At 57.0% G+C, this 11,361-nt stretch overlaps 4 protein-coding genes and 1 pseudogene across 5 annotated transcripts; 2 read left to right on the top strand and 3 right to left on the bottom strand.

Annotated features, from left to right (window-relative positions):
* Nucleotides 1-75: 75 nt before the first annotated feature.
* VTN31DRAFT_1243 (uncharacterized protein) lies at nt 76-1,684 on the bottom strand (the record flags this gene model as incomplete). Its single annotated transcript, XM_069401279.1, has 2 exons — nt 76-1,143; nt 1,202-1,684. 2 exons carry the CDS (start codon nt 1,682-1,684, stop codon nt 76-78), a joined length of 1,551 nt encoding a protein of 516 aa, XP_069264099.1.
* Nucleotides 1,685-2,239: 555 nt separating this feature from the next.
* Nucleotides 2,240-4,052, top strand: VTN31DRAFT_1242 (uncharacterized protein; the record flags this gene model as incomplete). The annotated part of the gene is made up of 3 exons (XM_069401278.1): nt 2,240-2,621; nt 2,687-3,221; nt 3,275-4,052. 3 exons carry the CDS (start codon nt 2,240-2,242, stop codon nt 4,050-4,052), a joined length of 1,695 nt encoding a protein of 564 aa, XP_069264098.1.
* A 177-nt stretch (nt 4,053-4,229) lies between these two features.
* Nucleotides 4,230-4,404, top strand: VTN31DRAFT_t15 (annotated as a pseudogene). The gene has a single exon. The product of its transcript is annotated as a tRNA-OTHER (tRNA).
* A 268-nt stretch (nt 4,405-4,672) lies between these two features.
* On the bottom strand, nt 4,673-7,102 carry VTN31DRAFT_1241 (uncharacterized protein; the record flags this gene model as incomplete). The annotated part of the gene is made up of 2 exons (XM_069401277.1): nt 4,673-4,981; nt 5,036-7,102. The coding sequence occupies 2 exons, from the start codon at nt 7,100-7,102 to the stop codon at nt 4,673-4,675; spliced, it is 2,376 nt and encodes a 791-aa protein (XP_069264097.1).
* Nucleotides 7,103-9,010: 1,908 nt separating this feature from the next.
* On the bottom strand, nt 9,011-10,834 carry VTN31DRAFT_1240 (uncharacterized protein; the record flags this gene model as incomplete). The annotated part of the gene is made up of 5 exons (XM_069401276.1): nt 9,011-10,015; nt 10,081-10,431; nt 10,494-10,574; nt 10,624-10,693; nt 10,752-10,834. The coding sequence occupies 5 exons, from the start codon at nt 10,832-10,834 to the stop codon at nt 9,011-9,013; spliced, it is 1,590 nt and encodes a 529-aa protein (XP_069264096.1).
* Nucleotides 10,835-11,361: the final 527 nt, after the last annotated feature.

The following is an 11,361-nucleotide window of genomic DNA, read 5'->3' as shown; positions in this document are numbered from 1 at the left end:
GCGTACTTCGTACACCCTTTTAAGACATGAAAGTACTTCGTACATAATATCATTATCATTGATACATCCGTAAGATCAATCCCAAGGAAAATCCCTCTCCTCGACCTTGGTGCAGGTCAGATAAGGCAGCCCAACCACGCCGTCGGTTTCCTTGAGATCCAGCTCGAGGAAATTCCGCAGCAGCGGCTTGACGATCTCGCGCGCCAGTCGCTTGATCTCGTCCATCTTGCGCTCGAACCGCTTGAGGTTCTCGCGCGTGTACAGGGCGTCGGAGGAGGCAGTCGCACGCTGCTTGAGGAACCGCTTCAGCTCGTCATGCGAGAGGTAGGCGTCCGGGGAAGAGGAGCCGATCAGACGGTAGACCCGGCCCGATGATGCAGCAGACGACGGTGGCGGAGCCTCGCGGGATGGGTCGCGCGAAGAGGAATTTTTGAGGATCGACGCCGGTGGCGGCGTCGAGTTCTCGACAAACCAGTGTCGGAAGAGGGACACCGCCAGCCAGTCCAGATATGCGTTGGATGGGTTTACCCGCTCGCCCCGCGAGGTGGTCAGGGTTAGCCGGAACAGTTTCGCGTCCACGCGCGCCTTGAGCTCCTCCAGGTCCTCGACTTTGTCCTCGATCAGGTCGAGAACGGAATCTGGTAGAGGGGAGTTCCGGAGTTGCTGTAGCCCCGCGGGCCATTGCCCAACAACGTGGATCAATGCCTCGGCGAAGATGACGCGGCTGCGCGCCAGGTACCCCAGCTTCAGATAACTCGGTGGGTACTTGGCGATCTGCTTGAACAGCCGGGACGAGAAGCGAAGCAGATGATGATCAATCCGCGGGCCTACAACGGGCAGCGCGTCGTACATGTTGGCCAGGTTGAGCAGAGACTTGCATTCCGAGTAAGCCACGGCGACATTGACCGAGTTCAGAATTGGTGGGTAGTTGTAAAAGATTCTGAACAGGTTGTCGTAGTCCCGGATCAAGGGGTCCAGCTCCGCATCGGGAATCTCCTTGCCCCGCGCCGTGCTGGGCAGATGCACGGCCGACTGCATCCCGGCCATGTTGGCCATGGTGCGGAGGAAGCTGGACCGAGGAGGGGCCGGCGGTTTCGTCGAGTGTACCACTGACTGTACGAAATCTTTCCCGTATTCCGGTGGCTAAACAGCGTCAGCGATGCTGCCTGTTCCCCAACATGAAGGCTAGAAGTACACACACCCTTTGTACCAAAATCGGGGCCTCGTCTCCGTCGCGGTTCTCCCAATCCAACTCGAATCGCCAACGCTTCCTCGGCGGCGCGCCGTTCTGCAGGCTGGCTCGCCCGGAGAGCACCGACGAGGAGCCATCCTCGGGATAACTGGGCAAGCTGGGACTGGACTCTGTCGGCGCGTCGTCTCTCGCGGGCCCCAAAGGCGCCAACGCGTCGCTGGTGCTGGCCTCGAAGAAGCCGGAACACTGCGCCAGGATCAGACGGTGCAGCAGGTACCGTCGCTCCTGGCCATTGCTGGCGGCGATGACGATCTCGACGTCGCCGGTCTGGGAGAAGATGGGGAAGTCGTTAAGCGGCTGATAGGACGCGCCGCCGTGATGCGAGTGGCCGTGCCGGTGGTGTGGGCGGCGGCTCGAATGCGACACGGACAGTCGAGACGCGGATGAGGGCGGCGCCGCGGCGTGATCGACGCTTTCAGGGTAGGAGACCATGGCGAGGGGGCATGGTGAACGAGTGATGATAAGGTGATACTCGCCGAGCCGCTCTGGATTAGATTAGAGCGTTGTTGTGGACTAGGTATGGTGGTTGAACAATCGCGATAATGTTCTACCTAGTATTCAGCCGGCTTCGGTCACCGGCAGAGGGGTTTCAGCTGCTCAACGCCACTGCCAACAATCTTGCGATTCTACGACCCGCTAGATCGTTCGCCTAGGGCATCTCTTTTCCCCAGGGATCACTTACTATTGACTTCCAGCAGTTCGATTCAGGACCGCTTTGAACGTACCGAAACGCTTATGTAATCCAGTTCCAGTTCTTCGGTTGTTGGATTTCGAAGGATCAAGACGCCGGACGATAAGTTTTCCTGAACTTTTCCTAATATGTAGTGACAACAACATCCTGTACGATCAGCCAATCCTGTGAACAACCGCAAACCGCCTCGCGCAGGCTCCCCGGGTTAAGACGATGGCCGCACTGCTGGCCGAACGCGATCCGCAGTCGTCGATTCGAGAAGACCTCGCTGCATCGTCTCGCTCGAGCCCCGCGCGATGAACCGGGGATGCTACACCTGTCGTCGGCGCCGCATTGTCTGCGATCATGGCCAGCCGGTCTGCCGCAAGTGCTGCAAGGCCGGCAAGGAATGCAGCTACACCAAGCCGCTCACCTGGGTCAAGGGGGGCCTTGCCAGTCGGGGCAAGTTGATGGGCCGCAGCTTCGATGAGGTGTGGGCTGGCCGTAATGCACCGGCTGCGGGTGAGGAATCGTATGGGCGTGCCGATCAATATTTGCCCTCAGCGTGGGAGCCGGAGGATAAAAGTGCGACGACGAGTTCGGTGGTGCGAGCGACGCAGTCCATCCCGCTGCATTTCTCCCTGGTAAATTCAATCTTCCAAGATGTGCCGAGACTATCCAGATTCTACATCCACCATTGTAAGAGTGCAAAAAAGCGTCCTGCGTACGATCTATTGTTGACTGGCGAACTCGTCTGATTATAGACAACGAGAAATGTACGCCCGACCTGGCTCTGTACGATGCCGTCAAGAACCCGTACCGCGACCTCATCCCATACATCAGCGAGTCGCCGTTGCTGACGGATGCGCTGGCCGCCGTCGGCGCAATTCACTACGCCTATCTCTCCAGCAGCAACGATCAGCGATGGCTGGTTTCTCCGTCCTTGCCGCCCGACAACAGCTTGCCCTGTCGAGACGAGGAGTTCGACGTTAGTGTACTGGAACCGTCGCAGACGGCGAACCCAGAGGCATACCGGCATTATCTATGTCTAAAACAGCGGGCCCTGAGTCAGCTGTCGCGAGATCTTTCCGACCCGATTGGTCGTAGTGACGACCGCACTGTGGCGGCCATTTTTGTGCTGGTGCTGCTCGACGCAATCGAGTCCGGCAGCGGCGAGTGGAGGCTGCATCTGGAGGGTGCAAAAAACGTTCTCAAGAGCCGCGAGGCGACCCCGGCGCTGCCGTTTATGCGGAGCATGATTGAGGGTTTGGACACGTTCGTAATCGATGCATGCTTGATGTACGTTCCGACATACTTCAAAGTCTATACAGCGGTTGACTGATTTCCTGCAGCACCGAGATCATGGGTTCGACGCTCGCGCGACCCGGCGCGTTGTCGAAGCCCTTCTACAACAAAAGTATTGGCCCCGTGGTGCTCAAGCGGTTGGAGCGGACGTCCTGGGTCGGCTGCCCCGCACATCTTCTCGAAGTGATATTCTTTGTGCACGCGCAGCGGTACTCCGATTCAGACCTGACGACGGAGTACCCGTGGGCGTTCATCTCCCCGACGACCCCATCACAGGCAGGTCTCGGGTCACCTGCCGACGTGCTAAACCACATCGACGCCTTTGACCCGGCGCGCTGGGCCGAGGAGATGCAGTCCTTCCTCCACCTTCCTGACCTCCGCCGCCGCATTGCGCTGGCCGCCGCGTACAAGGCCGCCGTGTACCTGTACGCGAAACGCGTGCTCTCCCGCATATATTCGCCGACGGGGACTACTAGCAGTTACATGTCGCACGACCGTGTGCTGCTGCGTGACAGCGCTGCCGTCGAGAACGATCTGATCGCCAACCTCGCGCAGATCCCCGCCGACGACGTGCACTTCAAGTGCACCATCTGGCCGACCTTCATCGCCGGCGCGGAGAGCACGACCCGCGAGCAGCGCCGGTTCACGCTGCAGCGGCTCGGGGCGCTGTGGAGCGCCATGTTCAGCGTCAATGTCCGCAACGCGGCGCGGGTGTTGCGCGTGATGTGGCAACGGCAGGATGAGCGGGCAGCTAGCAATGATCATGAGGGATTTGATTGGATTCGGGAGTTGGATCGGTCGAGGGCAGATTGGTTATTTATCTAATAGTTAACTCCATTAACTCCATTAAATAGGTACTAGTTGTTTACTTTTTTTTTTTTTTTTTGTCTCATCATATCTTGATCTTGTTCATAAAAAGTATATCCATGCCCCTCTCTCCACACCAGGGTGATGGATAGATAGGTGTTGGATCACATTTTCCGCCGCGATTTTGTGAAACTAGGCTAGGTGGCCGAGTGGTTAAGGCGGTTGGTACCCCCGTTCCATGTTTTGGCCACTTCCCTTGCAGAATCAGTCTGGCTGACCAATAAACAGTCAGGTTTAGGCTGTCAAACTCTGGTTTGGCAGAGGAACCCTGATTTCGTAAGATTCCCGCGTTCGAATCGCGGCCTAGTCATTTCTTTTTTTTTTTTTCCTACCTTCACTGAACTCTTGAAGTTGACAGGTCTGACGAAATAATAGATTATCAAGTCTAGCAATCAGTGGCAATGGAATAGAATACTGTAGCAACCGCTGACAAAACCGCAATGCATGTATTTCGATGCAGCGAAACACCAAACCAACAAAGCGAGATACAGACAGACAAGACGAATGAGGGGAATAAATGCAAAGCAAATGACGCTGGAAAAAAAAAGAAAGGAAAAGAAAACAACGAGGGAAGAATTCTAGAAAACCGCAGACAGCCCATTCTTTGAATGCCGCCGACTGAACCGCTTCTTCGCCTTGACCGAGTCGTTGTCCCCCTGGGGCTTGTGTAATGTCGTCCGCCCCGCCGACTCTTGGAACTCGGCGCTGTGGTCCAGCGTGTTGGCGTGGCTGGAGAACGCGGACGCTTCGTCCCCGGAGAAGCCCTGGCTGCGCTGGGAGTGGGCAAGGTCCTTGGCCCGGTCCAGCGTGTCGAGCCAGTCTTGTGCTAATGTCGCCGGGGAGTTTGGCCCGTTCTTGGGCTCTTCGAACGTATAGCGTTTCTCGCGCTGCAAACCCCACCATTAGTAGTCGTTCCGCCATCAGCTCATCCAACGACTTACCGTATCGACTATCCAAGACGTCGACTGCTTCGCATCCCCCGCGTTCCGGTAATGCGTCCCCGGAGCGAGCAGGTTAATCTCTGCCTTGGTTCGCTTGTCCTCACCACCCGCCGCGGCAAAGATGATTCGCGCCGCCGACGTCACCAGCACCAGTCGTTGCCGCTTCTTTGTTGTGCTGCCTCCAAAGAAGCGCGAGAACTTGCGCGACGTCTCGCCCTCGTTCCCGTTGCGAGACGTTGGGCTGTGCGATGCCGGGGACGTCGTCACCGTCAGGTTGCCCAGCTTCAGGATCCGCTCGTTGTTGCGCGTGAGAACCGGCGACCACTCAATGTCGAGCTGGCTCGGCGGCGGCAGCTCCGTGATCACCCGCGGATATGCCCGCGATCCTCCGTTGGACGGCGCGCCCGAGATATTCGGAGGATAGCTGTCGTTGTCGCCGCCGTTCAGCTTGATGGGCTCCCGCGGCGGCGGAACGTACGACTTGAGTCGCGGTGCTGGTTGTTTCCAGAGCCCGCGGCCCCAGGTTATTCCTTGGAAGAATTCGTGATTCTTGATGTGCTCAATGGGTAACCGTCTCGCCGGATCAAGCACCAACAGTCGCTCGACCAAATCTCGAGCAACTGGAGGAAACCCGGTGGGGAACTCGTAGTCCAGCTGCACAATCTTTTGAAATGTTAGATACTCGTTGGCCGCCTTGAACGGCGGCCGTCCCACCAGCAGCTGGAAGATGATGCAGCCAAAGGCCCACAGATCACTCGCCCTGCAGGCGTTCTTGTCCGTCAACAGCTCCGGACTGACGTACTCGGCGGTTCCGACAAACGAGTTGGCTCGCTCTTCCGCAGGAATCTCGCCGGCACCTATCGGTGGCATGTCGCCGGACTTCTCTTCCGTCTTCTTGGGCTCGTCAAACAGCTTTGCGGTCCCAAAGTCGGTGATCTTGGTGTGCATCTGAGCGTCCAGCAGGATGTTCTCCGGCTTCAAGTCCCGGTGGATCACCCCTCGCTTGTGCATGTAGTCGATGGCGTCCAGGATCTGAGCCCCGTAGAACCGCGTGCATTCCTCGTCGAACGTCGTCATCCGTTTCAGCACGCTCAGAAGCTCGCCGCCTGGACAGTAGTCAATGACGAAATACAGCGAGCGCTCGTCCTGAAAAGTGTAGTATAATCGCACAATGCCGGGATGGTCGTTCAATCGGTTGAGGGTATCCTTTTCGATGTTGACGTATTTGACCTTCTTTTCCTTAATAATGTGTCGCTTGTCGAGAATCTTGATTGCATATTCCTTGTGGTTCTGCCGGTCCTGGGCTAGAACCACCGTGCTATACGAACCCTCCCCCAGGGTCTGGCCAAACGAAAAATCCCGCACACCCTTCTTGATATACCGGGTTACCGTGCGCCCGCTGGCGTCGACCTCCTGCCGAACACCCACGGCTGCTCCTCGCTCTTGCCATTCCTCGCTGCTCGGCGGCGGGCCGTTCTCGAGCGCGTACGGCGAACCAGGAAGAACCGGGCCTGGTGCGCTCCGTGGCGGATGTGGCCCGTTCCCCGATAGGAAGTGGGACTTCTTGTACGTCCGCTCGCTGTGACTGTTGTCGCGCGATGGGACGCCGGCCTGGTAGGCCATCGAGCCGCCCCTGGAGTCCGAGCGAGACATCTCCGACGACGCACTGGAATCCGTACGGATTCGATAGTTATTCCTCTCACGCGCAGCGGAGGATGACCCGTTTGCGTAGGATGAACCAAAGTTCGTCGTTACGGAGCGAGGAATGCCTTGACCCGCACTGGGGGGCGCGGAATCGGGAAGGTAAGCGACGGACGAGCGGTTGGCAGCCCGGGCGGCCATCCGATCTGACATATAGCTCTGGACGCTCGCTGCATCACCGGGATCGATCGACTGATCGTACCTGTGCCCATCTTCTGCCGGGGTAATCGATAAAGATACTCTCGGCGAGGGATTCTCCTGAGATTTCAAAGGCGATGGCGGTTGGTCATCGGAGTCGTGGGCATAGTCCGGATTGGCGATACGCAGTCCGCCAAGGGACTGCGACAGACTGAGATCACCTTCCATCTCGAAGGAGCCGTTCCCAGCCTCTCTAGAATCTTTTTTTTTTCTTTTGTTTTCCGGGCAGACTACAGGATGATGAAACGGGGCGGAAGATATCGGCGGTGCCTTCAAGGCACCGAAAACGCTAGAGATCAACCCTCAGGAAAATGCCAGATCTGTTCGAATCCCAGGACCTGGACTATGGTAGAGGGTATCGTATCAACACCGACTGCATGGTACGAGACGGGGTACGTCCAAGGAGTCCGCGTGGCCAGCGAGATGAACCACAGTCATCGGTCTGCGAAGCGGCGGGGAGGTATCAGGGCGCGGGCGAGGATGGGGGACAGCACGGCAGCCAGCGATGAGGGCGGGAGGAGAGGAGGCAAATCGAATCGGTCGGGAAAGGAAGAGAAGAGGGGGCTGTCTGTCGGCTGAATAGGAGTCAAAGGTGGCTTTGTAATGATTATTAGGCGCAGTCAATGTTGAGTTCGCGATGAATAGAGAGACGGATGGATCCGGGATAGGGGAAACACGTGCCGGCGAAGCCATGGCCCAATTCACCGCCCCAGGAGCAACCTCCAGGTCAGAACCCATGCCAGAAGACTGAACATGATGTGTTGGAGATGGCCGTGGCGGTGATTGCGTCCGTTACTATTCATGGATGTCTAGGTTTGGGGGCTGCGGTGTCACCTGCAGGTGTTAAATCCGTCTGCGAACATCTGCCGGGTGGGCTGTACAACGGCCAATACAGGGATACATGGAAGAAGGTACTGATACTTGACGATACTGTTTCTTCACTGGAATCATTGCAGATCCAGAAGTACATTTTGAGTACAGGAACGGATCTGAAGGTACCCTTGCACATGCTGCTCTTATCCACCCGTCGTGACTACCGCGTTTAAACCTACAATGACCAACACCCACGCGACCGCAACAACCAGACAATCACAAAGGCGTCAACTCATCAATAGGCTGACTTGCGGGCACAATGCTCCGATATCGTGCGACGATGATCACGCTGACAGATGGAGAGATTGCCGAGAGACTGGAGCACATGGCCATGGAAAAGACTCTGATCTGGCAACTGGACCATTTTGCCGTTGGCAACTGCAACAACGAGCAGAACCATGGCAGACGATGGGCACCTTCGACAGACCAGCAGTCCAAGAAATCGAAGACGGCTTGCAACCATGCAGCCAGTTGTCGATGAGCACGGCACAACGACTCGATTCCGCGGGTTGGCTGAACTTGGTTTCGCTCTGATGGTGTACTATTCTGTGACACCTTTCTGGGCTTTGCCAATGCCCAAGAGCATCGAGCGTCGCTCTCTCGGCATTTACAACTCAGAAAAGGCCTCATCATGGTTGGCACAAGACTTCGTCCCGATCAGTTCCATGATTATCGAATCCGGGAAACTGCAAACAGTCAGCAGCCAACACCCGACATGCTGAATGTATATCTGTCCAGTCGACATTGCAATGAGTGTGGACGTCAGTTCACTCACCTCATACTTCGATGGAAGAATACCTTCGTGTTACGATACTACCCGGGAATGCACCTGTCAACCCTCCAACCCGCTGTCGATTGATAAACCTCCATCATGCCCTCGATTCCTGCATGCTTCGGATCCGACAACGAATCCAGAGTGGAATGACGACCGGGACACTATATTGATCTCTTTCGCCCCTTTTCACACTATCATCCATTGTGCTTCAACCTGCATCGGATATCAAATAGGTCATGAGGATCATTGAAAATTAGAATCTAACGAATTGATTCACCATCTAATGATTCCTGTAGAACAGGCAGACAAAAATTCTAGACGAATGGGTGTATATGTCGAACAAAGAAAAGCAACGGAAATTACTCCCATTAAGGTTCCCCAATTTAACCCATTAGACTGGAGCTCATTAGGGCAGCGGTGGGTGCCGTTTATTTCTTCCCCAGAATCTGCGCACCATCCCGCAGGCGTCGCTCATCGTTCTTCCGTGTATTGACAAAATCCGGGTAGTTGAGCGTCAGCTCGACACCGCCGTTGACGATGTTGTCCACGGCCTCGACGCCCAGCATGAACGAGTGGTCCTGGTTGCCGACCTCGTAGCGCCAGCTGCCGAAGCGGCCACGCGACCAAATGTCCTTCTCCTGCAGCTTGGGCAAGATCTTGGTCAGGGCGCCCTCGCGCTCGAGCGTCGGGGTCGGGTAGCCGTGGTCGAACCGGCGGTGGTAGGTCGAGACGATCTCGTCCGTCGGCTTGAGCATCTCCGTGTTGATCAGGCCCTGGATGGACTCCTCCAGAATGGTCTCCACGTTCACCGGCTTCATCGACGACTCCGACACCTCGAGCATGATCGACCAGTACGGGCCCTCCCGGGACTCGCTGCTGGCCGGCTTCGACCCATCGGCCAGCCGCAGCGTGGGTAGCTTCTTCGACTTATCCGGCTGGTTGTACGGCGAGTAGTTGGAGAAGATGGTCGCCCGGTAGAACGGGCAGTTGTCCTCGGGGAAGTACAGCCAGCACTTGTCGCCGATGCGCTCGGGACGCTCGCCACGGATGCCAACGCCAATCACGTGCGTCGACGAGTAGAACAGATCCTTGGAGGCCTCGATCAACTCCTGGTCGCCAATCTGCTGCACCAGATGGTCGACCGGCATCGTCGAGATCAGGCGCTGGTAGCCAATGGTCGTGCCGTCGGCCAGGGTCACCGTCTTGTTGTTGGCGTTGACCTTGGTGACCTCGCCCTTCTTGCCGAACCGCTTCTTCTCCTCGGGCAGCGTCTTGGCGACGGCAATCCAGATGCCGCCTGTGCCGCCGCGCGCGGGGAAGCGGAAGGTGGCGTTGGGGCCCCAGTTGCCGGCCACCTTGTTGAGGATGATGTTGGTGGTCACGGCCTTGACATTGGGTGCCGCAACACGCTCACCCAGCCAGGCGCATTGCATCTGGACCAGTAGTCAGCCTCCTTCCTCCATGGTATTTTTTTTTCCTCCATCGGCGACACGCGTACCTTTGTCGTCGGCACAGCCCACACCTTGAAGTTGTAGGGGCGCATGAACAGATCGGCAATGCCCGTGCCCATTTGGCGCACGATCCACTCATCGAAGGTACGGGGCTTGGTGTTGGCCACGCGGGCCTCCAGGGCGGCGTCGATCAGGCCGTCCACACACTTGACCTGCTCCTCCTTGGGCAACATGGAGATGTTGTTCTGGAACGGATACGGCACCCATTGGCCCTTGCAGCGGACGTAGGAGATGCGCTGGTGCGTGTACCAATCGTCGGGCCCGGGCAACGCCTCGTCCAAGCACTCATCAAAGTACTTGTAGTGGGAGAAGATGACATGACCACCGACATCGAAAAGCTGTTATTGTGTCACCGGTCAGCCGCCGTGTTCGCTTTGACGGCCGGAATTGAATGACTTACGAAGCCTTCGGGGGTCACGTCGGTGGACGCGAGACCACCGGGGGTCTCATTGGCGTCGACAATCAACCACGAGGGGCCATCCTGCTTGCCATGAGCCGAGTCCTGGTATCGGAGGCGGGATACGACATACAATCTGATTCAAGCGCTTCGCAGCACCGAGGCCGGTCGGGCCGGCGCCGATGACCAGCACATCCACGTTGCTAGGAGACGGCGTCAGCCATCCACGCGCGGTGGTGGAATTGAACCGCAACAGCTTACATATCGGGGTGCGTCATCCTGCCTTGCAGAAGATCCTGAAAGCTCGGCACTCGTTGTAGGGTCTTGCGAGCGACGTTCAGCATAAGAAAGCCGGGGGGAGCTTGGTCAGGGGCAAAAGCTCTGTTTAAGGGTCAATTGGGAGAAAACTCGGAGGTGTGTTTTTCTTTTAGGACCAAGAATGGACCGAAATACTTTTGATCATCACACAAAAAGCACTTGTTCCATTCAGGAGTCAAGGGGAAGAGAGCTCGAGCCCGCTGAGTGTGGGGGGTGGGTTTGTTTCATGCACAAGTGCTTTGCGATTGCGTGGCCCCCAGGTTGAAAGCTGGTGGGCTCGTGCTTCTCCACTGAAATCCCTAAAAATTTCCTAAAAATCTTGACTCGCCCTTGGCAGTCCACTCTGGCCATTTAACAACCTATTCTCGACCCGCCTGGCCATGCCCCTGAAGTTCCTGAACATCTCCCGTGGCCAGGGGGTGTGCCTTTCGCCTCCCGCGAGAAGGACAGCTGTGCATCTCAGCGTCTGCTACTCTGAATGGACACCGACAGTGATCGTCGACCGCAAATCATTGAGCGCTGGAGCAGGCAACCCCTGATCAACCAACGCTCA

The sequence above is a fragment of the Thermomyces dupontii genome (assembly GCF_041956625.1).
Source record: "Thermomyces dupontii strain NRRL 2155 unplaced genomic scaffold VTN31scaffold_1, whole genome shotgun sequence".
NCBI lineage: Eukaryota > Fungi > Ascomycota > Eurotiomycetes > Eurotiales > Trichocomaceae > Thermomyces > Thermomyces dupontii.
Note: the sequence above shows the minus strand (reverse complement) of the source record. Positions and strands in the feature narration are given on the sequence as shown.